This window comes from Rhineura floridana, chromosome 3 (genome assembly GCF_030035675.1).
Source record: "Rhineura floridana isolate rRhiFlo1 chromosome 3, rRhiFlo1.hap2, whole genome shotgun sequence".
Classification (NCBI taxonomy): domain Eukaryota; kingdom Metazoa; phylum Chordata; class Lepidosauria; order Squamata; family Rhineuridae; genus Rhineura; species Rhineura floridana.
Genome location: NC_084482.1, coordinates 197,437,065 through 197,464,540, shown reverse-complemented (window position 1 = coordinate 197,464,540; position 27,476 = coordinate 197,437,065). Strand labels below are relative to the sequence as shown.

The window sequence follows — 27,476 nt, the reverse complement described above, 5'->3', positions numbered from 1 at the left end:
TCCCAAACCCTGAGATTTTGGGGCCGGGGCCGAGTGATGTCAACAGTAGAAATCTTGCTGCCCATCAAAGAACCCATAAAGGAGAGAAATATATGGACTGTGGAAAGAGCTTCAGCACTGAGTAGGGCGTTGGACCTGATGGCCTTATAGGCCCCTTCCAACTGTATGATTCTATGATACTAATTTTGAGTTCTTACCAGACATCAAAGAACACACACAGGACAGCCCATAGTCATGTGTGGAGAGTGGAAAGTGCTTCAGTGGTAGCAGAAGTCTTAATAAATATCAAAGAACCCACACAGAGGAGAAATAATATAAGTACATGCATCGTGGAAAGAGCTTCATTGAGAGTTTTGGTCTTACTTTACATCAAAGAACTCACACAGGAGACAACCCATATAAATAGTTTCAATCATAGTAAACCTTACTTATAATCAAGCAACCCACACAAGATAAACCATTTAAGTGCATACAATCTGGAAAGAGCTTCAGTTGACAAGCAAACCTTATTATATACCACAAAGACCATATAGGAGAGAAATTAAATGCTCGGAAATTTTGCCAAATATTCAAAAAGTCAGAAGAAAGCAAAACCATACAAATGATTTCTCTTTTTCTAAAACAACAAAGAGGGTTGTGGCACCTTAAAAGCTATCAAATCAATGACGACAAGTTTTTGTGGATAAGAGTCCATTTAATTGGATGCATGAAGTATTATGTATATAAACACATGGATTGAGGGAGAGAAACATGTAAACACTGAGGTCTGATCGAAATCAAACAGCAGAAAATACTGTCTGATAATTATGTTAAAAGTTTAAAGGTGTGCAAAAGTGACCATTCACTCAAGCAGTATTTGAAGTTTCTAGATCCTCCATCCAGGCAAGCAAGTAACATTTTCAGCCTGCTGTTCTCTGTAGTGCCACAGTTCTGTCTACGTGTTAGTGCTTTGACTGCTCTAAACCACTATAAGAGAAGGGGAGGAAAGAGAGCCTTGCAGGCATCGGACATTGCCTTGTAGACACTGTATGTTGTAGGGTTGGGAATTCCAAGGCTAAAAGGATGAGCGACGAGTCTATAGTTCCCCAATTCAAAATTTTGCTTATTCTATGAACTCTCACAAAGTGATCATTAGCCTGCTATGCATTAGACTGCTCTAAACCACTATAAGAGAAGGGGAGGAAAGAGAGCCTTGCAGGCATCGGACATTGCCTTGTAGACACTGTATGTTGTAGGGTTGGGAATTCCAAGGCTAAAAGGATGAGCGACGAGTCTATAGTTCCCCAATTCAAAATTTTGCTTATTCTATGAACTCTCACAAAGTGATCATTAGCCTGCTATTCACTCGCAGCCTATGTCCTCAATCAGCAACATGGATGCAATAATAGGGCAACAGGGTTATTGTAGGGATCACTGCAAACTATGTATCTAGGCAAGATTGCTTTTAGACACTGGAGAAGAAGTCTGTTCAACTGCTAGGCCACAATCTAAAGTGTAGGAAGAAATAGGCTGCCAGCTACTAAGAAGCACCCCACTCCCAGGCCATCTTTGATGCCCGAAAATTACCCTTTTGTAGCAAACATCCAGATAGCAACCATCTGTGGAAGAAAAGGGGAGAGAAGCTATGGGTTGTTCAAAATGTGCAGAAATCTAATAGCCTCTTGGCAGGCCTGTACCTGGGAGGGGATGGGGGTGCTGCCTGTGATGTTCCTGCTTATATTGTAAATATGGTAAGTGCTGGTTATACAGAAGACATATGGTAAGTGGAGTGAAAGAGGAGGGGGAGTACATGAGCAGTAGAATGCTGGATGATTGGCTGAGCATTTGAATGGCTGGGAGTACAAATGGAAGAATGACAGTTGAATCAGAGGTGGATATTATTATTATTAATTATTATTAATATTAATTAAGCATAAACCACCCGACTAGCAATAGCTCTCTGGGCGGTGAACAAAGTACAGTAAAATCATAATACAATACCACAGGACATAAAAACAATCAAAAATCAATTACAACCATTTGTATAAATTTAAGTTAAACTAAATTAAAATGCTTCGGTGAAAGGTTTTCACTTGGCGCCGAAAAGAAAACAGCGTCGGCGCCAAGCGCACCTCCACGGGGAGACTGTTCCACAATTCGGGGGCCACCACTGAGAAGGCCCTAGATCTTGTCACCACCCTCCGGGCCTCCCTATGAGTCGGGGCCCGTAGGAGGGCCTTCATTGTGGAACAAGTGTACAGGCCGGTTCATATCGGGAGAGGCGTTCCAACAGGTATCGTGGCCCTGCGCCGTAAAAGGCTTTATAGGTTAATACCAACACTTTGAATCTAGCCCGGAAGCTTATTGGCAGCCAGTGGTTTATGGTTTATGGAGGTTTAGAGAGGTGAAAGAGAGGTTTTGGTGGTGTTTGGAGGTGGGTGGTGTTGTTGAGAGTGAGTCGGAGTTCTGAGGCAATTAATGAGAAGTAAAGTACATGTCAGAACATATATGAAACCATAAACTTGTCAACAAATTAAGTAATCTTGTTATTTCTAATTCTTAATAAATATTTCTTGGTTAAATAAAAGCCTGATTCTTTCAGCTGGGATACACATACCAGGGGGAATAGCAAAGTAACCAAGGCTGAACAGTTGTATCGAATGGTGGCAGCGGAGGATCGGAGGAAAGTGTATCCAGTCCCACAGAGAAACCCAGGGCTGTATGCTTCAGTGCAAGAGGCTGCAGGGAGGGGTTGGGAATTACCTATACCCATAGACACAAGGTATCGAGATAGCCTGGCAGAGACTAAGGCACAGTCTAAAGGTTATAAGAGATACAGAGTGTTGGGTAGTAAGGCCTTGCAGTGCGATCTTTTGAGTTCGGTGCTAGTGCTGTAAAGGGTAAGAATAAACTTGATGATCCTGTCTGCTGGTAGCCACAAGTGAGAGCTTCACAGGTGGTGCCAGGGAAGGACGTCACACTGCCCCCCTAGGATTTGGGGGGAAATTATCTTCTTTTTAATGTGTGACATGACAGACAATTACAGCCCCATTTAAAGAATGGCAGCTTGTTCTAAGAACAGGACCAATTTAATAATAGGATCCTCTGAAAAATTAATTAAATAAGGCAGGGCGAGTGCACAACAACAGCCTCATCTGGAAGAGCCCCCAGAGCTGCTCACTCAAACTTTTCCTTAACTGAGGGTGGATTTTTCAGGATTGTGATATGACCCTTGAAGAGTTAAATATTAGACTTTTATATTATGGGCTACAGTTAGACTCCACCTCTTGGACTTTGCTCTGCTTTTCATTTTCATTTGTGTTCTCTACCCAGCCAGCAATAAAGAAGCATGTTTGTTTGCCTGCAGTAAGAAGTAAGGGTTTGTTTATTCTGAAGTTATTCTAATGCGTATACCAGGATTGGGTGCTTATTGCCAAAGGGTGAAATAAAAATATAACTTGAAGTGATCTGAAAAAATGGCTACCCTTTACTTTTTTTTTAAAGCACACACTTTGCTCACAAACATAATAGCTATTTTTCTTCTTTTTCTTAAGTACTTGATGGCAAATGTGAAAACAGCCCTAGAAAAATAGAAATATTGGTGTGTACTGGCTGGACCCCTAGGCTGTAACTCAGGCCTTAATTCTAATTTTTCCCAATATGTGCAGCTCAACATGAGACCTTTTCAGGGTTTATGGTCAGAAAAATCTACCTAGCAACCAATTTTAAAAAATTGAATTGCTTTCCACAATTATTTTCCAATTGCTTTGTTAGTCTTTTATATAGCAGCCAGTTAAAAAGCTTTCCCTTGATTGTCCAACAGGAAGGAAAATCTAAAGGTCAGGCACAAGACTAGACAGAAGGACTTTCAAGATGGATTTAACAAACACACCCTAAAGTATTTATTTACTCTCTGCCCTTCCCCAAACTTGTAATATGTACAAGTTTGTTTTTCAGGTGGAATCTAAAACTGAAATACCTAATATAGCATCATAGCCATTCTCAGGAGCTCACCATCATGATCAAAGTAGTTCAGTTCATGAACAATCAGAACACAAGGACAGACCACAAGTAAAAGGACTGTAGCTGTAGGCAGTCAAGCTTTTGAGTCTGGTATTCCTGGGAATCTCTCAATAAAGGATGAGACAGTTCAACCCATTAAACTTCACTCATGTAAGTTAACACACTCTCTGGATGGAGGAGTGAGGGGGAAGGTCACTGTTTTTCCCTTCCCCTGCCCAGCCCTCACACCTCTCCACCAGTGGGACAGGAGGATTGGCTGGCGCTATGTGCCTCTCCCCCCCAATGCCCCACTGAGAAATGTAGCTGCCCCACCTAATAAGGAAGGCTGGCTACAGGGCTGCCTTTCCTCTGTTCCAGAAAAAGCTATACCCCTTCCTATTTCTGCAGATTGGAATAGCTGCCAGCATAGCTGCACTTACTGCTGATGAGTAAAACAACTAGTGTTCTGTAGTGCAGGGTTAGAACCAAAGGATGGAAATTGCAGGGAAGCAGAGTTTGGCTGAACAGTAGGAGGAATTTCCTATTGTTAACCAGCAGTGGGAGAGATTGCCTTGGGCAGTGTTGAAAGCTCCTTTGCAGGAGGTATTTAAGCAGAAGATGGACACCCATTTGTTATGCTGTTGTTGCATCCTGCATTGTGAATCCTACATTCAGCAAGAGGTTGGGCTAGAATTTAGATGACCTCTAAATACCTTCCAACCCTACAGTTCTAGTGTGTAACGGGGGAACAGGGAGGGCAGGGGACTTCTTGCATCTGTGCCGCTTTCAGCCTTGCCTGCGTTCACACCGTACATTTAAAGCACATTTCCCCCCGAATCCTAGGAACTGTAGTTTAGCCCTAGAGAGCTACAATTCCCAGCACCCTTAAACTATGGTTCCCATGATTCTTTGGGAGAAGTCATGTGCTTCAAATGTATGGCATGTATGATACATTTGGGTTCGTGACTGACAATGGAGGGTCTTCAGAGAGCTGAAGAGGGAGCAGAAATTGCACAACCCAATTGTGGTTGCTCCTCATCTCTAGCTTTATCTTATGATTAGAGTGTTGTTTGGCATTTGAGAGAGGCTGTAACGAATGATGTTGTAATAAGGTATCTTTGGGGGATGGAGGAAGAGACTGCTGTATGGAACGTTAGGGAGGTGAGAGAAAAGGGCATGTAATGACAACTGGAAAGGAGAAAGGGTGCAAGAATTGCTGGGTGGCAATGGACTTTTGTCAGAATTGTGCTCCTTAAGGTCCCCAGGATCCTCAAAGGCCCAGGTTGCCTCTTCCTGTCAGAGAGCATGGGGGGCAGCCTGTAGCAAAGGCCTGGAATTGCTTCTCCATTGTCTTGATGGAGAGGTCATGTCTCCCCCTGAATACACAAAGTACAGAATAGGTTCTGTCTGGCAAGGAGATGGAGACATCTGGCAGTCATTAACACTGCAGTAGTCCCATCTCCCAACTTCCAGAAGGTGTCGTATGTCCTAACTCTCAGCACCTTTAACAAACTACATGTTCCAGGAGTCTTTGGGGGAAACCAAGACTGCTTAAAGTGGTATATTGCTTTAAATGTAGTGCAGATGGGACCTTGTTCTAATTGCATTTATCCCGTATCTGCTTGTTGTGATTTTTTTTCATTGTTCCTCAAATAAACACTTGTCAACACTGGGTTAATGGTCAGTGAGCATGAGGTCATGGAACAGGTTCAGAGGAGGGCAACAATGGTGAACAGGGGACCGGAAGCAAAGCCCTGTGAGGAGAGGCTGAAAGAACTGGGCATGTTCAGCCTTGAGAAGACTGAGGGGAAGATACCAGAGCACTCTTCAAGTACTTGAAAGGTTGTCACACAGAGAAGGGCCAAGATCTCTTCTCAATCATCCCAGAGTGCAGGACACGGAATAATAGGCTCAAGTTACAGGAAGCCAGATTTCAAATGCATCAGGAAAAACATCCTAACAGTTAGAACAGTCCAACAATAAAACCAATCATCTGGGAGTGGGGTGGGCTCTCCAACACTGGAGGCATTCAAGAGGCAACTGGACAGCCACCTGTCTGGTATGGTTTAATTTGGATTCCTGCACTGAGCAGGGGGTTGGACTCAATGGCCTTATAGGCCCCTTCCAACTCTACTGTTCTATGATTCTATGTTCCAAGTTTGAAAAATAAAAAAAGGCTTACTGGCAGGAATATCACCTCTTACGCCCATAAAATGTCACTCACAACGTTGCAGCACCACATAGACAGCATGGTCCTAACTTTTGCAACTAGCTTAGTTGAACACCTTTATGGGGGAAAATGAAGACTTATTGCTCAAGCTTTTGATTGGCTGTGTGCTGGTGGCAGCCAGAGTGACTATAGATTGCTTTTGGAAAGATCTCAAAAGGTATAAATTTGGATATTTGGCATGCTAAAGCTGGCAGATAGCTTTACTGGAAAAATTAACTCAAAAGATACAAATGTTGAGAGAAAAACATAGGGGCATCTTTACTGAGGACTAATAACTTTATTGAAAATACATATAAAACACACAAGAACAGGTCTGGGCCTGCAGCATGCATCTGGATTTGGCTGACATAGGAAGGACTATGAACCATCCCTATTTTTAAATATCCTAATTTGTTTTGGATGATAATTCTCTTGCTGTACTGCATACCTGAAAGACAGAAGGGTACTAGATTTAGGTAGCTAGCTACACTGCACCTCTGATATATACTGCATTGTACTGAACTGCAGCAAATTGTTATAGAAGTTAAAAGTCAAACAAAAACACAGCAGCTCCCCTTCTTCACTTTTCACTGAGCAGACATATGTACAGGCTGGTCTTCACTTTCGTCTCTTCCAGCCCATCTATACACCACCCTGTCTTCTCTCTGCTCTTCACTCAGCATCTCAAGGGAGCTACAACTGTGGTCCTGAAGGAAAAAGGTTCACATCTGATTAGGTTTGAAAGGGGACATTGTTCTTTCATTGGTAGCAATTGTAAAACTCCAGAATATGTTCACTTGCTTCATCACTACTCTTTGAAGGTTTATATTTCAGGGGCAGCTAATCTTCAGCCTGACCAACATCGCTGAACTACATGTTGCATCATCTCTGACTACTGGCCATGCTGGTTGGGGGCGGTGGAGCCAAGACCATCTGGAAGGCCACAGGTCCCCCATCCACGACTTAGAAACTACTTGATTTGAGGCATGAATTGGCCAACTAAACAGGTACACCTCAAAAGATTAGTTATATGTGACTCTTAAGACATCCTGAGTATATACTCTTTGCTTAAAAAATGTATAACCCCATGGGTTTTAATGGTTTTTAAGTAGACCACTCAAGATCTGAGATCAGCCCTCCCTCATTTGGCTTTGTTTCACCAAAAATTCTTACATGCCAGCTCATCCACTCATTCAGCCTTTCCCTAGTATAGTGACAAGGCGTTCTATAACTAGATGTTGAGTTCAGGATGTATTCAGGATCCCAGACACTCCATAACATTCTCCACCCTACCTTCATACCTTTAGTCAGGCCACATCCACACCACACATTTAAAACTTTATTATATCCTTTTAACAGTCATGGCTTCCCCCAAAGAATCATGAGAACCGTAGTTTAAGGGGGCTCAACATTGTTGAAAATAGAAATGGACTGCCTTCAAGTTGATCCCAACTTATGGCGACCCTATGAATAGGTTTTTCATGGTAAGCTGTATTCAGAAGGGGTTTTCCATTGCCTTCCTCTGAGGCTGAGAGGCAGTGACTGGGCCAAGGTCACCTAGTGAGCTTCATGGCTGTGTGGAGATTTGAACCCTGGTCTCCCAGGTTGTAGTCCAGCACCTTAACCACTGTTAGGAGACCCCTATTCCCCTCACTGAGCTACAGTTCCCTGAGTCATTTAACAATCAACCCACCTTTCCAGGGAACTCTGGGAATGATAGCTCTGTGAGGAGGAACAGAGGCTGACACAAACCAAAGCCATATTATTAGCATTTCTGCATTCTTTCATATAGTACTACCTTACACATTTTGTATTATGCCATACGTTTTGATATTTCACCTCCATATTCTTTTATAAAGTTTGTCTTCTTACATGAACCTAAGTCAGGGTATTTTATAATCTGCCGGCTGCAGAATTGTTCATATGTTTGGAAATTTCCTGCCATTAGATACTACATAATGGAGAAGGCAAAACATATTGTTCTTGTTTTGCAAAACATACTAATTGGGGAAGACTGGGACAGCAGCTAGTTGCTTGTAAATAACAGAAAAGTGCGTATGTGAATGTAATTTCTAGCAGGCCTCAAAAGACATTGAGAGAAAACTGGTGGTGTGCATGAAGACTGAAGTGTTGACAAAGGCAAAGAACATTTAATATCAACCTTAAAGCAACATCAACCTTAAAGCAACTAAGCATTAGTCTGGGCTGTAGCTCAGTGGAAGAGCATGTGCTTTGCATGGAGAAGGTCCCAGGTTCAATCCCCAGCATCTCCAGGTAGGGCTGGGGGAACTCTGGAGTGCTGCTGCTGCTACTCCGTGTAGTAGACAATACTGAGCTAGATGGATCAATGGTCTGACTCAAAATAAAGCTTCCTATGGGCCCCTCAAGCAACGACAGAATGCTCCATGACCGATAGCCCCCACCCATAACAATATAGGTGCCAGTGGCACTCCACTGGAGCAGAGGAAATGTGTAACGCTGCATTATGGACACATTCATTATATTGTTGCTATTACTTGACCATGGGAGAAAGCAGGGCACAGTGAAGTTGTCATGGAACCCTCAAGGTATAAAACTTGCCCAAACCTAGAAGCAAGTTGGAGACTGATCATCACAGCTTCCATCGAGAGACAGTGAGCGCACCACCATTCTCCAGTCTCTTCACACATTACAGCCTACCTAGTCCGCAGGGCTTAGCGTGCAAGTGGGTATGTAGGGATATGGACTAGCCTGCATTGCTTCCCTATTTATAGGTGACTCACAAGGGCACCTTTAGCTGTGTAAACCGGACATCTTTCAATACATATATTGGTATGTTTGCAAGACTCCTCCTTGCAAAGGTCCTGCACCCTGGTCTGATCAAACAGTGCTCTGGGTCACTGTTAGGGCCTCCTAAAAGCGCTCAACCCCCTTAACATGCTACAGTTCCCAGGGTTCTTTGGGGGAAGCCATGACTGTAAGAACAAAAGCACAATTGTTCCACTTCTTCACTTCCCTGTGAGCAGACATACGTACAGGCTGGTCTTTGCTTTCATCTCCTCCTATCCATCGGTACACCACCATGTCTTCTCTCTCTCCTTCACTCGGCATCTCACGGGATCTACGACCGCAATCCTGCAAGAAACACAGGTTTCCCATGTTATTAGGACATTTTTTCATCAGGAACAATTGTGAAACTCCAGAATGTGTTCACTCCATCCCTTGCTTCACCATTGGAGGTCATCTTCCAACTCTCTCCAAGGCATTACTTCAGAAGAAAATAATCTGTGGCCCTCTAAACCTGTGCTGAACTACAACTTGCATCATCCTTGACCTATGGCCATGCTGGTCAGAACTAATGGGAGTTGCAATCCAGCAACATCTGGAGGGCCACAGGTCCCCCATCCCGACTTACAATCTACTTGATTGGACACATGAACTGGTCACATCAACAGGCATGCCCAAGAGACGAGTGATGCTTGACAGTGAAGAAATCCTACTATTTGCTTTGAAAATGTACAACACTGTTTTTTAGTGATTCTAGTTACTTTCGCACATGCTAGCTGATCCACTCCCTCAGCCTCTCTCCATAAGAGTATCAAGTGTTACTGCAACTGTCACAGTTCACTCAGAGGCTTTACTTCATTGTAATTCACCTATAAATGTCATAGATTCCTAGATCTAGACCCAATAGATGATTAGATCCAGAAAGCTGGACTCATTGGAGCACCAGAACTTAAGAAGAGCCCAGCTGGATCAGACCAAAGGCCTATCTTGTCCAGAATCTCACATCTGACAAGGGCCAACCAGATGCATCCAGGAAGCCCACAAGCAGGTCTTGAGGCTTAGAGCCCTCTCCAATGTTTTTTATCCAGCAACTGGTATTCAGTGAGAATCCTAGAGGTAGCATACAGCCATCATGATGACTAGTAGCCACTGACAGCCTCACCCTGCATGTATTTGTCTAATCCCCCTTTAAAGCAATATAAATTGGCTGCCATCACTGCCTCTTGTGGGAGTGAATTCAGTAGTTTTAACTATGCACTGGGTGAAGTTGTCCTTCCTTTTGCCTGTGCTGTATCTCCCACCACTCAACTTCAGCGGATGGCTCCATTGGGTTCTAGCATTATGAGAGAGGGAGGAGCTTCATTCTTCTTTGCATTCAATGGTGGTGGGAAAAAGCAAAGAAATAAAGGCAAGTACAAAGGTAGAGTTGGGTATTTTGAGTTTCCCGTGTCCCTATCCCCTCTCCCCAAGTCACCAAACTTATCTTCAGGGTAAGAGGTCTGGGCCATTATTAGGTATCTGAATAGGTAAGTGATTCTTTGGGGCACAGCCACTACAGATAGATTGGTTTAAGAGTCATCTCCTCTTTTGCTTAGAGACCCCCAAGAAGTTTTGTTCTGCAAAATGGAGGAAGAGATTTCCAACAAAGAATTCTCAGTAACCTCACCAAATTAAAATTCCCAAGATTCTTTGGAAGCTAACACAATTAGAAATAAATATGAAATTGTAGTGTAGATAGGTTATTCATGGATACCTTCAAAATATTTTTTAAAAAAGAAACAAAAAAATCCCAGGGGCCACCCATGCCAAGATCCAGAAGAACTTCAGATCGCCATTTGGCTTCTACCAAATAATGGGCCTGTTTGTTCTTTAAAAAACAGCATCATTATTAAGTCTTCAAAGGACATCACATGGCTTGCTTTGTTGTAAGGATTACAACTACCCTGCAAGGTAGATGAGAACTGTTATTCCTAAACTGCAGAGGGGGCTGAAAGGTAACAACTTACCCAAGACCCTCTAGTGATTTCATGGCAGTTGTAAGACTAGAACCAGAGGCTTCCCTAATTTGTACCTCTGTCTTTTACCCTTTGGTGATTGGTGTAGTTTCCAGCCTGCTAGTTTATTCAAATAGCCTCTCTTTTACTGATGACTGAAGGGGACTGTTTCTGGCACCTTGAAGATCACGGCGTTCTAGAATATTTTTATTCTTCCCTGTTAAAATTGTTTTGTATGTTTGCTGCCCTGGGCTCCTTCAGGAAGAAGGGTGGGATAGAAGTTCAATAATAAATAAATGTTCACTAACAGGCAAAAACCCTTGCGGTTAAAGAACGTACCTATAGCCAATAGATATTACTATCAAACTTTAAAAAGCAGGGAAATTGGGCAGCTATAGCGAATGCACCAGGAGAGCAGGAGACCTGAACTCCTCTCTGAGATATTGGACTGCCCTACAAATTTGTCAAAATGCAAACACAATTTGGGTCAGTCTTTCACAGTCCAATCCACTTCCTGTGTAGCCTGGAAGAATTTGGTAACGTGCCTCTGAGCACGTGGGGAATGGTGGCAACACCTGCCATCTCTAAAGATGGAGAATTACATTTTTGTATGTTTGTTGGTGTTCTTACTTTGCTTCTTTCCTTTGTTACTATTGTTTCTACAGAGAATCTAATCTAGAAAATTTTATTTCCCTCATTATTCATCCTAGAAACCTGTGTCAAATTTATTTTTTATTAATTTCAAAGCCTTTTTATTGGTCAGTGTCATATGATGGTGAAGACAGCCTTTTGTGTTTCAAACTGGAGGTTATGTTCTATTTTGGGTGCATTAACAGTTGAATCCGAAACTGCAGTTTGATGTAAAATCAGACTGATCACAATATGTTGCTACTTAAGCAATGACTAGCTGTTGGAAAAAACAAACTTGGCCTGCCCAAGATGCATGTTTTCAGCCTGCTGTGCTTAGGCTTCTCCACTTAAGGAAAGGTGGGCATGGTCAATTAAAAACATAGAGCAGACCTAGAAATTTACTAGAATATATTTCACTTCCCACTGTTTTATCTTCTGCAAAGTGAGACACTCCTGATTATCCACTGGAGACTACTCTGCAGAATAGTCAGTGCTATTATTCCCACAATTGTTTTTGAAGTTTGTTAGTATATATCTTGCAAAGTGTTGCTGTGTTTCACATATTCACAGAAACAGAAGCAAAAGAAAATGATTTACTATAGGAAACTTCACTAAAATTGCATAGTAAATCAAACATATTTAAAGTGACTATCTGAACTGTATCAACTGTATCTTAATATTGTTGCTTCCTCCCTGCTAAAACAAGATCAGCACAGCACATGTCTTCTTTCTATTTGGGGTGACACCACTCATCATATCCTCAGAGGCACGTTACCAAATTCTTGCAAGCTACACAGACAGTGGAGTGGAGTGTGAAAGACCAACCCAAATTGTGTTTGCGTTTTGACAAATTTGTAGGGCAGTCCAATATCTCAGAGAGGAGGTCAGGTCTCCTGCTCCCCTGGTACATTCACTATAGCTGCCCAATTTCCTTGCTTTTTAAAGTTTGATAGAAATATCTGTTGGCTATAGTTACGTTCTTAAACCGCAAGGTTTTTGCGTATTAGTGAATTTCTCTGCTTTTGAATCTGGAAGGTTAAGAAATGGGATCCTGTGCAAGTTTACTGAGAATGGATTGATCATTTGCATGCTTATTGTGTTCAGTGGGATTTACTCCCCTGCAATCATGCTTAGGATAGGTGAAACTGACCACGGGATGGGGAGGAAGGGGATGGGAGCAGGAAGGAAGGCAGGTTTGATCATTTGCATGTTTATTGACTTCAGTGGGATTTACTCCCATGCAATCATGCTTAGGATAGGTAAAACTGACCGTGGGGAGGGACGTCTGGAGTGGGCAGGGGAAGGAAGAAGGAAGAGGGGAGGGGAGAAGGAAGGAAGAGGAAAGGCAGGTCTGATAATCTGCATGCTTATTGAGTTCAATGGGATTTACTCCCATGCAATCATGGTTAGGATAGGTAAAACTGACCATGGGCAGGAGGAGAGGGAGGGGAGGCAATTAGGAGGGGCAAAGGAAGGGGGAGGGCAGGGGCAAAAGGGAGGTGATAGGAGGATGACAGGAGGGCAGGTCCGATCATTTGCATGCTTATTGAGTTCAGTGGGATTTACTCCTGCGCAATCATGCTTAGGATAGGTGAAACTGACCTGGTGGAGGGGCAGGGAGGGGTGGAGATTGGGTGGGTGGGCACTGGGAAGAGGGGAAGCCCCTTTCCTTTCCAAAAGGAAAACACTGTGAACAGTATCATTGCTTTTCAGCATTTCCCCCACCTTTTTCTTCTACAGTAGGCACATATAGTCTCCCACCCAAATTTAAACCAAAACTGTCCCTGGCCACATCCACACCATATCTTTATTTCACTTTAGGCAGTCATGGCTTCTCCCAAAGAATCCTGGGAAATGTAGTTAGTGAAGGGTGCTGAGAGTGGCTAGGAGATGCCCTGTTCCCCTCACAGAGCTTCAATCAGAGCAGCTGACTGTTAAACCACTCTGGCCACTGGAGCTGTCAGGGGAATGGGAGTCTACTCTCAGCACCCTTCACAAACTACACTTCCCAGGATTCTTCGGGGAAGCCATGACTGTCTCAAGTGAAATAGAGGTCTGGCATGGGTGTGGCCTCGATTAGCCAAGCCAAGCAGCTGTGAGTCTGGCTTTTAGATCACTGACAGTTGGTTCTCACTGAGCATGCTCTGCCTTATCATTGAGTTTAATGTAACATTTCTTAAATTAATTAAAAATCAGCTAGGCATTTTTAAAAAACTTTTAAACTGCAGAAGATGAAGGTCAGAGTATGGGGCAAGGTCAGTAACAGGATTACAGGTACTCAGTGAACATGGCTGATTTGTAATTAATTTCAACAAATTATGAGAACTCTGACAGAAAAACGTTCAAAAGGGCTCTGGGTTTTCTCTCTCTCTGTTTACACTTTGAACTCTTGATTCTCTCCGATTGTTTCGTGTATCACTTTGAACATTTACAGGGTTGTTAACCAAACGTTTCTGAGTTCAGGACTATAAGTTTTGTAAGGTTTTGTTTTGAAATGAACTTATGGGACGCATCAGAATGGAATGGGGGTATTTTCAATTTAACATTGCAGACTGTGAAAAATCCATGCTGGCTATGTATAATTCCATTGCTTTCCCTTCACTTTAAACCCACCCTGAAATACACACTCAGCTAAGAAGCAATTCCCACTGAAGTCAGCGGCAAGGTGAACCCTCCTCACACACTGGTTCAGTTTTACTGCCAGCCACAACCCTTTTCATAGTATGCAGCCTTTATTCCCCAGCCCAATGACACACAGAGCCCCATACCGTGTACTCTTGGCCAGCCAGCTTCTTGGTAACCACGTTGTGCTTCCTGTGCTCCCTGGACATGCTACATGTCTCACAGACGGGGACCTGATCGTCCTTGCAGAAGAGGTCCAGGGGCTCCTTGTGGATCCAACACACAGCTCTCCTCCCTTCGGCCTCCATCCTCTTCTGATCCTTCAGTGGTAATACTGCCTCCGTAAAGTTGATCCGCTTCCTGCCTGGCTTGCTCTCCTGTCCTTGGGCAGCCATTTTACACAGAGGGCAAAGGGTTTTTCCAGAAGCGATCCACTGCCACTGGGTTATGCAGGGGCCGCAAACGGTGTGACCACAATCTAACTTGCTTGGCACTAGCAAAGCATATGGGCAAAGGGCGCAAACTGCTTTATTCTGAGGCCACTTTCTGGGGTTTGCAGCAGCCATGTTCTTCCTCGAACTGCTAAAAAGGAAAGATTGACACAAAGAGAAAAGTGGAAGATACCGAATGGGCTTTAGCACCACTCTTAGAAACACAATCCTGGGGCTGGCTGGCATCAGCATTTGGCATGTGTTGGAAACTGCCCCCTACCCATTCAGGGTCCACAGTTCACAACATGCCCAGGACTATTCACCCTTTAAAACAGCCTTTCCCAACCAGTGTGCCTCCAGATGTTGTTGGACCACAATTCCCATCTTTCCTGACCATTGGCAATGCTAGCTGAGGCTGATGGGAGTTGTGGTCCAACAACATCTGGAGGCACACTGGTTGGGAAAGGCTGCTTTAAATAGTGTTTTTCCCCCAGCCTGGCACTCCCAACTGTCTCCCATTTAAATTCCTTCCACAATGCCCTGGAACAGGTGCGGGGAATCTTTGGCCTTCCAGATGGTTGCTGAACTACTACTCCCATCAGCCCCAGCAAGCATGGACAGTGGTAAGGGATGATGGGAGTTTTAGTTTTAACAGCATCCAGAAGGCAAAAGGGTCCCCACACCTGCCTAGGGAGATCCTAGGTCAAGGGCCTTGTGGGAAAGTAGGTGACAGCTCAATCCAGCCATTTGATGCAGGGCCTGCTACCGTCCCCATCACAGCTACCACTAGATAAGCTTGCCTGTCCTGATCAATGGAAAATAATCCCCTCCCCCAAACACATTCAAAAAATCTCACAGGAAGGGAAAATATATTGAAGGCATTAAGACTATCAAGGCTCCCCCCCCCTCGGTATTGGGAGAGAAACAATAAATTCAGACAAAATGAAAATGGACTGCCTTCAAGTCGATTCTGACTTATGGCAACTCTATGAATAGGGTTTTCATAAGCGGTATTCAGAAGAGGTTTACAATTGCCTTCCTCTGAGGCTGAGAGGCAGTGACTGGCCCAAGGTCACCCAGTGAGCTTCATGGCTGTGTGGGGATTTGAACCCTGGTCTCCCAGGTTGTAGTCCAACATTCTAATAATCTAGTAGAGGATTGATAGAAGTGGTGAAGGCTGCTTTCTAATTCTTAATGTTTCCCGTTTTAGCAGTTAAAGATATTTTATGTCTGAAGTATAATCTTATTTTCTCATAATCCTTTATACCATTTCTTGACTGTTAGATTTCTTTGTATAAAAGTTCCTAACTAAAGTTCTACCTTATCTTTCTAACATAGTTGAATAAATGTCATTGATTACTATTCTATCCAGCTGCCAAATTCAAAAGAATATTAACTTTTGACTGCAAAGAAATAATCAGGAGTACACCTTTGAGCAGGTGTGGGGAACCTTTGGCCCTCCAGATTGTTACTTAACTACAACTCCCATGAGACCCAGCAAGCATGGCCAATGGTCAGGAATGATGGGAATTGTAGTTCAACAGGATCTGGAGGATAAAAAGTCCCTCACAACTGCTTTTGAGCATGCTTCCAGTTCGTTTCCCTCTAAACCCAGGCTATGGTCTGAAGACACATGAGGCCAGCACCCTGCTGAAGCTAAACAGGGTCAGGTCTGGTCAGTGCCTGCATGGGAGACCGCCTGGGAACCAAATGTAAGCCACTTTGGGTTTCATGAAAAAAGAAAGGCGGGGTACAAATCTAGTGAATAAATAAATAAAAAAAACAGCTTCAAGTTTCAAGCTCCGGCTCAAGCTTTCCTGTGTCTGATGTCATCTATCAGCCATGAAGCTCATGGAGTGACCTTGGGCCAGTCATCGTCTCTCAGCCTAACTTACCGCATAGGGTTGTTGTAAGGATAAAATGGGAATCATGTACACCACCTTGAGCCTCTTGGAAGAAAAGTGGGATATAAATGTAATGGTAAGTGTAACAGGTAGTTACGGGGCGGGGCCAGGCCAGGTCACATACATAGCTCTGCTCTCCAGAGAGGGGAATGGCCAGGAAGCTTAGGAAGGGCAGCCAGTGGGTACATACTACTATCCCGCTAAGTATCAACCACATCAGGCCATTGTCTCACTTTGCCTAATAGTAGAGATATGAAGGCTCAGAAAAATTCAGGGGAAAATTGGTTTTTCCCATTTTTTTCTGAAGCTGTTTTTGTTTTTTTTCCAAAAATTTGAAAAAAGTGAAGAAAAAGGGGATTATGGAATGTTTTATTTTAGCATGATGAATAAAATGTTTCATTGAATCTTGGTCCCCCCTTTTTCTCAGTTCTTTTAATGAGAATGAATGCTTTATATCTGCTTGACACTGTGGAGGCCTAGCAGAGACATAAATAATTTTTTTGTTATTAATGTTGATGGTTTCTTCTGTTTTTTGAAAAAAATTGCCTATTCCTCATCCTGGCAAAACCTAAGAGATTCTTTACAGTTCAGGTGTTCCTTATAGTTCAGGAACTTGTAGATCCATTTGTTACCAAAAAAAGCAAAAAAAGTAAAAAGTAAATTCAATTTGTAATAGTTGTTTGAATAAAATGTACTTTTAATATACCAGATGTGATAATTTTATGCCAAATCAACTTGTACATAATTACATGTTATGTTCCTGAAGTAACAAAGTGACTTTCCATCTGTAAAAAGTGTTAATACTGCATTTTTCAATTTTTCTGAAAATTTCCTTCCCCCCCCCCCCCGAAAAAACTGTTTTTTCCCATGGCTTCAAAATTTCTGGAAATTTTACATCACTACCTAATAGCAGAGCTATCCCTGACTGGGGCCCATCTGTTCTGTACATTTAAAGCACTCTTACGCCACTTGAACCACCCATGGCTTCCTCCAGAGAACGCTGGAAACTGTAGCATGTTAAGGAGGCTGCAAGTTGTTAGGAGACCCCAATTCCTCGTCACGGAGCTACAATTCCCAGAGTTCCCTGGGAAAAGGATTGACTCTTAAACCATACCGAGAACTGTAGCTCTGTGAGGGGTCAGGGGGTCTCCTAAGAACTCTCAGCACCCTTAAGAAACTAGTTTCCAGGATTTGAGGGGGGAGCCATTCCTGTTAAAGGCGTATAATACCGCTTTAAATGTACAGCACTGGTGGGGCCTGGGGAAACGAGAAAGGGGGGCAAGTCAAGAAACTGAAACCAAACACCAACAGTTTAAGCCTGTTTTGGTACAGCAGCAACTGAGATAAATAACTCAACTTCTGGATTCCTGTTTTCATCATGCCATTTTACTATTTTATTGCTTTTGTGTTTTACCTCAATTACCTCTTTAACTTGTTAACCGCTTAGAAATATTTTTAAATAAATAGTATAAAGTAAGCAGGGAAAGGGATTCGAGATACGCAGGAAAATGAAAGGAGAAAGAGTGAAAAACAAGCCAACAGCAGTTTCACGAGCCCTAAGGAAAAGAGCAGGAAGGATTAACAAGCCGCGGGTTAAAAAGTAACGAAACTGAAATACCTACCAATGTAAAATGGAGAATTATCTCCTTGGCGCTGCTGCTGTAGCTCTTGCACCTCGGTCCACTCGCACGAGGAACAGAAGTGAACACGAGCGTTTTCGAGCGAACGAATAAGTAGATGAATGGAGGGGACTGAGCCGCGCCTTTCCCTACAGTAGCCAATCAATGGCTAGTGGATCCGCGCTCACGTGACCAAGGAAGGCCCCTTTGCAGTTCCCCGTTCCCACATACCATACAATTAAAGCACGTGACTCCCTACCCCAACAATTTTGGTAGCTATAGTTTGTTAAGGGGGCAGGGAATTATAGTTGTCTGTGTGGGTATGCTCCCGTTTATAGGATTTGCGGGGTGTGTGTGAGGGAGTCACGTGCTTTAAATATTTGGTGTGCGGGCAGCCCACGTCACCAGCTGTCTCCCAAAACAGGCTTCTCTCTTACAAAGCAAGTTCCTTGATCGGAAGTAGTCCCACTGAAATGAGATAAATTATTTTCAGGTAAACAGGTTTAGAATCCCGGCCAGCCGGCCGCCTATTGTCACCAAAAGGTAGGCGAGCTTTTTTAACCTCTCGGCCAAAAACCAAAACAAACGCGAGGTTTCAAACTGGGACACGCGTAAGTGTAAGCCTTCGTTTTCCCTTTCGTTGCCGCTCATTCATCAGAACTTCGGGCTCTTCCTCGTTCACGACTGCGCGGCTCATTGATTGGTCGCCACGGGAAAAGGAGTGGCTCTGCTCCCACTGCTCTATATATCCAGAAGAGGTAGGCAGTGCCTTTCCTCTTACCCTTTCGTTCACAAGAGACGTACCTGGTTTGTCTATCGTTACTGGGAAAGAGGTGGTTCCGCTCTTGCCGTTTCTCTTTGGCTGAACGCCTTTCCCCTGACCCCCCAACCTCCACCCGTGTCAGCGTAAGTACCAGAATCAGCTATATCATAAAACCGACCCTGTGTTTGGATGGGCAACTTAATTTTGGTGGTTGTCATTCTTCCTTCTTAGCCGTCTCGCTTCTAAACTTATTGGGTAACCGTTCAGGGTAGTTTCCACTGCTATCTGGTGGAACTGTTCTGGGTTTTTGTTTTCAACTAGTCTCACTTTTGTTCTTTGCCATCGTCCTACACTTACGCACAGCCCCTCTCCTTGATAATGTCTAAATCGGGGAGACAAAAGTGGTATCCTGTAGGTATTGTGGACTACAACTCCCAGCATCCCTGATCTTTGGCCGTGCTGCGTGGAGCTGATGGGAGTTGGAGTCCAATAGTATTGGGTGGGTGTCATGTTGAAAAATGAAAATGGACTGCCTTCAAGTCAATTCTGACTTACGGGCAACCCTATGAATAGGGTTTTCCTGGTAAGGGGTATTCAGAGGGGGTTTACCATTGCCTCCCTCTGAGGCGAAGAGGCAGTGACTGGCCCAAGGTCACCCAGTGAGCTTCATGGCTGTGTGGGGATTCAAACCCTGGTTCTCCCAGGTTGTAGTCCAACACCTTAACCATTATACCACACTGGCTCTCTGGGTGTCATGTTAGCTACTCTTAATTTCATTGAATGCTAATTACCCTTTTCCTCTCACCCCCAATAACACTCTCTCTCTCTCTCTCTCTCTCTCTCTCTCTCTCTCTCTCTCTCTCTCTCTCAGGTTGATTTAATTTAGTTAATAGATATTAAGGACATAAAAACCAAGAGCCCTGCTGGATCAGTCCAAAGGCCTATCTAGTATAGGATCCTGTTCTGGTGGGGTGGGAGGGGTAACCCACGGGAGGGGTAACCCACTGCTTCTGGGAAGCTTGTAAGCAGGACCTTCTGCCATACCCTTGATTATGGGTTACAGAAGCTGCATATGCAATAAAAAGTAGATGTAGCCATGTTGGTCCCTAAGGAAAAAACCCCCAAGGCTCCATAGTTAGGGAGTCTCTAGACTGCCCCCCCCCGGATGTATTCTGCAACATGTCACTCACACATGGATTTGTACTGAACTGTCTGGATGTCACTTTGCTTTGTTAGTTGTTCTGTGACTGCTTCCCTGACATTATTGCATTGTTGCCATCTGGACAGACACTCTTGAGCTATAAAGTGGGACCAAAACAACAACAACCACCCCACAACATTTGTGGTTTAAAAAGTTACAGGATTTCAGCAGGAAGTTACAGCAGCAACACTGATTGGCTGCAAAGCGATATATTGGCCCTGAAATGTTTGCAAACGCCAACAGTACTGAAAGCGGGAGCCCTTTGTCCTGAATGTGTACGTTAAAACAGACATCTGGTGTGACCCTTGGACAGCTTTTATTGGGATCACACAAAATGCTACACAAGCATGGCAAGCTTTTGAGCTCTTCGTCAGGCAAGATGTTACACAAAGCAGAGAGTGAAGAGAACCTAGGGGGAGAGCATCAAAATTAAAGGTTCTTAGGGTGGGTGCCAGCAGTGGGCTCCTATTGAGGCCCAGGCAGCTGCCTGCGCATGCTTGGCACTGATGTCAGCCAGCCTGGGGTCTGGCTTTGTTTGCTTTTGGCAATAAACCCCACTTATATCTGCTGGTGTTTTTTCCTCTTCCCTTTCCTGCAGGTCCAGGAAGGAAGCTACCATGGCTACTGACAATCTCAAGAAGAGACTTCGGGAGGAAATGACATGCTCTGTTTGCCAGGACTTCTTCCTTGACCCAGTAATCTTGGATTGTCAGCACAGCTTCTGTTCTGCTTGCATTGCCCAGTATTGGGAGGATTCTTCCACAAACATCCTCTGCCCTGTGTGTAAATGGGCCATCTCTGGAAAGAGGTTCAAGCCAAATAAGCAGCTGGCCAGCTTTGTCGAGATAACCAAGCAACTGAACAATCAGGAGAGGATGAAGGCCGAAGGGAAGCAAATCTGTGAGAGACACGAGGAGCCCCTGAAGCTCTTCTGCAAGGACGAGCAGGTCCCCATCTGTGTGATGTGTGACAGGTCAAAGGAACACAGAGGTCATAATGTGGTTCCCAAGGAGGAGGCTGCCCAAGAGTATAAGGTATGGAACGCTATGTTAGGGAATAAACAATGAATGTTTTGCGTTTGCAGGCGAACCTAAGAAGAGGCCTGCTGGATTGGGCCGGTGGCCCATCCAGTCCAGGATCCCTGTCCTCGCAGCGGCCAACCAGATGCTTCTGGGAAGCCCGCAAGCAGGACCTGAGCGCAACAGCACTTTCTTCCCACTTGTGATTCTCAGTAACTGCATGGTCAATAAAATCTCATGTGGTTTACTTACTTTATTTAGCTAGAATCATTAAAACCCACTGTTGTGCTGCAGATTTACAAAGCAAAGAATGCATATTCAGGAAGTCCCAACGGTGAAGCGTAACTCACCTGTTGGGCATCCCTGTTTAGGTGACCCGTTCCTGCCTCTAGATTCTAAGTCGGGGATGGGGAACCTGTGGCCCTCCAGATGTTGCTGGACTACAACTCCCATCAGCCCCCAAGCAGCATGGCCAATGACCAGCGATAATGCACGTTTGTAGTTCAGCAATATTTAGAGTGGCCGCAGATTAGCCCCTCCTGAAGTAAAGTCTCTGGGGGAATTGGAATATGACCTCCAGTCAAAGCAAGAGAAAGAGTGAGCATATTGTGGAGTTTCACAATTGCCTTCAGTGAAAGGGGAAGCACTGTGGCTCAGTGAAGCATCTGCTTTGCATGATGACAGTACCAGGTTCAATCCCTGCCATTGCCAGGAAGGGCCAGGAATGTCCCCTGCCTGAAACCCTGGAGAGCCTCTGCCGGTCAGTGTGGCCAGTACTAAGCTTGATCGACCACTGGTCTGACTCTGTATAAAGCAGCTTCCTACAGCCCCATGAAAGGGTGCTGATCCTTTTCAAACCTACTCAGTTGTGATTTCCCCCCCCCCCATCTAGGACCGCATGTGTAGCTCCTTGGAGACGCTGAGAAAGCAGAGAGAAAAGATGCTGGTGTATAAATCGAATGCAGAAAAGGAAAACCAAGACCTGCTTGTACGTGTCTCTGTTCAGTGGGAAGTGAACGTGTGGAGCTGTTGCTTTGAGCATCATGTGCCACCAAGAGTTGCCTCTTGCATTTCTGACATCTTGGAAAGCCCATTAGGGATGTGCTAGACAATCCTAGACATTCATGGAAGGCTCTTGATGATGCCTTGGGAACATAGTCGAATGTGCTACATGGTCTGTGTGGTGTCAGAGGTCATACTAAGTGGTGGTTCAGTAAGGAGTGGGTCACATGCTGGGAGACCAGGAGGGGGGACGGACAGGGGAAGGGCTGCTGCTAAGGAGCAGAGCATCTGCCTTGCATGTAGAAGGTTCCAGGTTCAATCCCCGGCGTCTCCAGTTAGGGCTGGGAGGGATTCCCTGCCTGAAAGCCTGGAGCGTTGCTGCCAGTCAGTGTAGACAATACTGAGCTAGATGCACCATTGGTCTGACTCAGTAAAAGGCAGCTTCCTATGTTCACATGCCACCCTGATCTCTTGGAAGAAGTAACAGGATGAAAAATGTAATAATTGAAAGATAAACGCCTGCCTGCCCTCCTTTTTTTTTTATCTATATACTGATTATTACACTTGTATCCCACCTTTCCTCCCAGGAAACTCAAGGTGGCATGCTTTGTTCTCTCCCTGTCCATTTTATCCTCACAGTAACCCTGTGAGGTAGGTTAGGCTGAGAGACAGTGACTGGCTCAAGGTCACCCAGTGAGTTTCATGGCTTTGTGGGGATTTGAACCCTGGTCTCCCAGATTCTAGTCTGACACTCTAACCACTACACCATGCTGGCTCTCCTCTTACCATTTCTTGCAGAAACAAATAGAATCCGAGCAGGGGAAACTGACAGCTGAGTTCAAGGAATTATACGACATTCTGAAAAAGCAGTCAAGCCTCCTGGTGGCCCAGATGGAATGTGCCAACAAGGAGATTGTGAAGAATAGGAATGAGCAGGTGGACAGACTCACCCAGGAACTCTCTTCTCTGGACGGCATCATCCGAGAGACGGAGGAGAAATCTCAGCTGCCTGTGGATGAACTTCTGCAGGTAAGAAGGCTGGCTGCATTTCACCCAGTGTATGTATGTATGAATGTATGTATTTAAAGGCATTTATGAACCACTTAATATTTTAAAAATATCTAAGTGGTGTTCAACATAAAAACAATGTTATTAATGCAGAAATATAGCATAAAACATAGCATAAAAGTATGTCAAAATGAACAAAAACAGGAATTTAGGAGATTTCTAGCAAATAAAAATGGGGTCCGGTCTTATAGGTGAGAGAAAGCCTGGGCAAAAAGAGATGTCTTTTGAAGACATCTCAAGCAACTGATGGTTGTTGCTTTATATATGGCAGAGGGAATATATGACTGTGATCCTATCCATATCTTCCTGGGGGTAATCAACGAAGCGCATGGCCCCCAGGAACATATGCATAGGATCGCAGCATAATTCTTAAGCGTGTCCCTTAACATGCATTTGGAAGTACATTTACATTTGGAAGTAAATCCCACTGTATTCAGTGTACAGTGAAACTTATTTCCAGGCAGACGTGCTTAAGAATTGTTATCATCTCTTAGAAAGAGACTGCTATGCATGTAGCAGAAAGGATTGTATCACTTCAGTATCTGCTGGTGTGTGTGGATCATATTTTTTTATTATTATTATTGTTATTATACAAACAAACATGGTTCTCCCCCTCCTGATGTTATCCTCACAATAACCCAGTGAGATAGGTTAGGCTAAGTGACTGGCCCAAGGTCACCAGCGACCTTCATGGCTGAGCAGAGATTTGAACCCCAGTATCCCAGGTGCCGGTCCACCACTTTAAGCACTAAGCCACACTTTCTGTTAACTACTCTAAAAGAAAACCTGACATTTCATTCCAGTCAGCTGAGTGCTGCAAGGATACAAAAGGAATTTGTGGGGAAGGGCATTCCATCGTTCATGGACGATAATGGAAAATGTCGGCCCCATGATATTCTGTAGGGTGTGGTACCATGAGTAGAATGTCCCCCGGTGATTTAAGGCAGGTGTGGGAAACGTTTGGCCCACCAAATGTTGCTGATCTACAACTCTCATCAGCCACACCAAGCATGGCCAATGGCCAGGAATGATGGGAGTTGTAGTTCAACAACGTCTGGAGGTCCAAAGCTACCCCACACATGCTCTAAGTGATCTTACGGGTCTATACAGGGACAGGTGGTCTTCCGGGTAACTTGGTCCAGTTGCCTGTCAGGCTGCCTGGTACTGAGCCAATCGAACCGAACTCTCTCTTCTCCACCTGGCAGCAGCTCTCCACAAGTCTTGAGGGGAGTTGTACCTAGCCCTTGAGATTCTGCTTAGCTGCTGCTTGAGATCCTGAATATTCTAGGGAATGAACCCAGCATCTTTTCCACTCAAAACATGTCCTTTCCACTGAGCTACAGCTAAGCTAAGTAGACCATTGTTGAAGGAAAAACTTTCCAGACCAAAGATTGTGCTCCAAAGAACAGAGGTTTATTGATCAATAACAAAAATACCAGTATGCATAATGGGAGAGGGAGTTCTTTCGAACCTCACACTCTGCTAATCAATAGGAATACATTGCTTTTATAGTGATTGGTACATCATACATACATTGTACCTTGTGACCCCCTTGGGCCAATCCCTGCCCGGGTATCCTTCCCTGAGGGCATGTTCTTGGCATTTGCATCTCAAACTGTTTTTGTCCGTTCAAAGAAAGAGGAAGGACTTTTATGCCCTTCTGATCCACATTTTGACATCTCATAAGGTACAAAACAAGATACCCAGAAGCATCCCAAGAAGAATACAGTTCTACACTTCACACAGTACATTTTCAGCATATGTGGCTTCTCCTAAGAAAACATTCTTTCATCACTTCCTCTTTTTAACACTGAGTTGCCTTGATTGTGGCTCCGGAAACTTGCTAACCACAAACCACAATCTTTTCTGACAAACTGTTAGGAGAACATCTAAACAAATATGCTTCCCTATTATAATGAACACTGCAAACAATACATCTTAACCACAGCAAATTAAACACACTTTAAAAGATGGGTTTCTAAGGAGATAAAATCAGAATTCCTTCCACAGTTTCCTCCCGTTTGAACATTCTCGTTCAATCGGTGGAATTCTGTTTTTAACTTTTTCATCCTGATCAGAAGGATATTCCCATCCTGAAAGATCCATCTTCCTGAAACAAACTTGACATGATTTATCCTGAGGACATTGACAAATGGGAACTTTAATTTGTCTTGGAGGTAAGTCCCCATGTGTCAACTTCCACTTCCTTGCTCTAGTCCATACAGTAGTTCAAGGTGCACCATAGACCCCACTGGCTACTGCTGAACTCATAGTATTATTAACCACTGCTTCTACTGCACACTGTAAAGCATACCAGCTATACCATGATGATGTAAGGTTTTTTTCTTAGGTTTTAACAAATCTATTCGTATGGGAGCTATTGGAACTAGTGGAATCACCTTAACTGGTTCTGTCTGAGTTCCTTGATCAATTTTAAAGGGCCTAATTGATATTTCAGCTAATAACTTCAAATTTGTATCTTGGCTGTTTTTTCCCCCCTGCAGTTATGGGAACATGAGAACAAATCCAACAATTGCTTTGATTTAAGGCTTGGGCATAGGCCCAAATTAATTGTAGGAACGTATTTCCTGTGAACTGTAAATAATCTGATGGAATCTTACTTTTTTCTAGGGGATCAAAGGAACGTTTCTTTTGGCCACTTGCCCATCCTGTGGGATAAACCAGCGGCCAATATTCTGAGGGAGAAAGAAAAAAAGGGGGGGACCCCCAAAACACCAAAGGTGTATATAAATATATATATATATATATATTGTTGTAATTCCAAAGTGGTTTATTAAAAGAGCAAAAAAAGCCCAACGTGTTTTGGCCACTTGAGTTTTTTCTGAACCAGAAATGGCAGGGACCAAAGGGCGTTCCTGTTCCATTCCTGTCTCATCCTGGGGAATCCAGAAAAAACATGTTTGTATCATGCAGATTCAATATCAATAATAAGAACATTACGATGCTAATAAAGCCTAATAGTGGCATTAACCATCTTCTAAGAGTCCTTGTTTGCTGAATCGCAGTGGATGGGTCTGCCATGCTGAATTTTCTAGGATAGTTATTATTTTCTTGGATGCAAATTATAAGTTTTCTGATGTTGGACAACTGATTCAGTGGGGTGGCTGAGGTCCTTGTTGCAATCTTCACCCACCAGCTTCCCGCCTACAGTGGGATTTTCATTGGGGCATTATCTGCTGATCCCTGGGGTTGAGACTTTTTGGGTCACTTGGAATAGCTTGCTTCTCCTTCCACGGGAGGTGGAACCTTTTTGCAGTGGGAAGCGTGGATCCACGAATCTCTTCCTTGGATCTTGACCGCTGTATGTGTGGTCAGTAACACTAAGAATGGACTGTCCCACAAACGTTTCAGAGGGTTCCGCCATACGTGTACCTTGACGCAGACCCAGTCTCCAACCTCTATGGAATGGTAGGGATGCTCAGCAGGCCTGGATAGTGCCTCAACCACCTGTGGAAAGACCTTATGCAAGACAACAAAGTTTTGCAGTACGTAAGCATGTGATCATCCATCAGTACTAAGTCTCTGCAGTATGGTGGGATGGGTGGTGTACTTGGCAATCTCATTGGTCATCCCATTAAAATTTCGTACGGTGACAGACCCAATCTCTGATTGCAAGTTGACCTTATACTCATTAAAGCTATAGGAAGTGCTTCTACCCATTTCAAATTTGTTTCTGCATATATTTTCCTTATTTTCCCTTTCAAGGTAGAATTTGTCTTTCCACCCGGTCACTAGAGGCAGGATGGTAAGGAGTATGAAGTCTTTGCTGGATTCCCAAGCCCTGGCAGACACCCTTCATTATTTCAGCTGTAAAGTGAATTCCTCAATCAGAATCTATTCTAAGGGGGATTTCAAACCTGGATATCAGCTCTCTGACCAACCTTTTGACTACTGTTAGGACATCTTCCTTTACACAGGGATAAGCCTCCACCCATCCAAAGAACATACAAACTATCACCAAGAGATATTCATAGGGCCCACATTTTGGCATATTGGCAAAATCATTCTATAGATTTATAAATGGTCCCCATGGGGGTGATGGTGCAGATAGAACTATGCTCTCAACTTTACCTATATTATAGGCTTGACAGATATGATAGGAAACCCTGGAGCCCACCAATAGCAAGCCAATCCTTTAACCATTGCATCGTATCCCAAATGGGCTTGTCCATGGATTATTCTAGCAAAATACGGCAGCAATGAGCGAGAAACCACCAACCTTCCTTTTATATCCCTCCAACATTGT

The 27,476-nt window shown here is 43.9% G+C and overlaps 2 protein-coding genes across 6 annotated transcripts; one reads left to right on the top strand and one right to left on the bottom strand.

Annotated features, from left to right (window-relative positions):
• Positions 1–6,468: 6,468 nt before the first annotated feature.
• LOC133381017 (zinc finger protein RFP-like) lies at positions 6,469–18,273 on the bottom strand. 3 transcript variants are annotated; one of them, XM_061619377.1, is made up of 4 exons: positions 18,160–18,273; positions 14,349–14,784; positions 9,206–9,304; positions 6,469–6,638 (listed from the first exon to the last, which is right to left on the bottom strand). In XM_061619377.1, the coding sequence occupies exons 2-4, from the start codon at positions 14,766–14,768 to the stop codon at positions 6,597–6,599; spliced, it is 561 nt and encodes a 186-aa protein (XP_061475361.1). In that variant the 5' UTR covers positions 14,769–14,784; positions 18,160–18,273; the 3' UTR covers positions 6,469–6,596. The 3 variants fall into 3 exon arrangements, with proteins under 3 accessions (XP_061475361.1, XP_061475359.1, XP_061475360.1); XM_061619375.1 differs by having other exon boundaries at positions 6,469–6,897; positions 18,160–18,269; XM_061619376.1 differs by having other exon boundaries at positions 6,469–6,897; positions 14,349–14,781; positions 18,160–18,268.
• A 166-nt stretch (positions 18,274–18,439) lies between these two features.
• On the top strand, positions 18,440–26,204 carry LOC133381015 (zinc finger protein RFP-like). Of its 3 annotated transcripts, none has more exons than XM_061619372.1 (5): positions 18,440–18,914; positions 20,719–21,154; positions 22,032–22,127; positions 22,940–23,170; positions 25,841–26,204. In XM_061619372.1, the coding sequence occupies exons 2-5, from the start codon at positions 20,738–20,740 to the stop codon at positions 25,907–25,909; spliced, it is 813 nt and encodes a 270-aa protein (XP_061475356.1). In that variant the 5' UTR covers positions 18,440–18,914; positions 20,719–20,737; the 3' UTR covers positions 25,910–26,204. The 3 variants fall into 3 exon arrangements, with proteins under 3 accessions (XP_061475356.1, XP_061475355.1, XP_061475357.1); XM_061619371.1 differs by lacking the exon at positions 18,440–18,914 and adding an exon at positions 18,921–19,062 and having other exon boundaries at positions 25,841–26,203; XM_061619373.1 differs by lacking the exons at positions 18,440–18,914; positions 22,032–22,127 and adding an exon at positions 18,921–19,062 and having other exon boundaries at positions 25,841–26,200.
• Positions 26,205–27,476: the final 1,272 nt, after the last annotated feature.

Bases quoted from the DNA above. Each gene is read 5' to 3' on its own strand.
- LOC133381017 (XM_061619375.1), bottom strand. From the start codon at position 14,768: ATGGCTGCTGCAAACCCCAGAAAGTGGCCTCAGAATAAAGCAGTTTGC. The intron at 9,305-14,348 runs GTATGGGGCTCT...TGTTTCTTGCAG, and splicing joins TGGCTGGCCAAGAGTACACG to GATTGCGGTCGTAGATCCCG. The intron at 6,898-9,205 runs GTACGTATGTCT...TTTTTCCTTCAG, and splicing joins ATGAAAGCAAAGACCAGCCT to GACCACAGTTGTAGCTCCCT.
- LOC133381015 (XM_061619372.1), top strand. From the start codon at position 20,738: ATGGCTACTGACAATCTCAAGAAGAGACTTCGGGAGGAAATGACATGC. The intron at 21,155-22,031 runs GTATGGAACGCT...CCCCCCATCTAG, and splicing joins AGGCTGCCCAAGAGTATAAG to GACCGCATGTGTAGCTCCTT. The intron at 22,128-22,939 runs GTACGTGTCTCT...CATTTCTTGCAG, and splicing joins AGGAAAACCAAGACCTGCTT to AAACAAATAGAATCCGAGCA.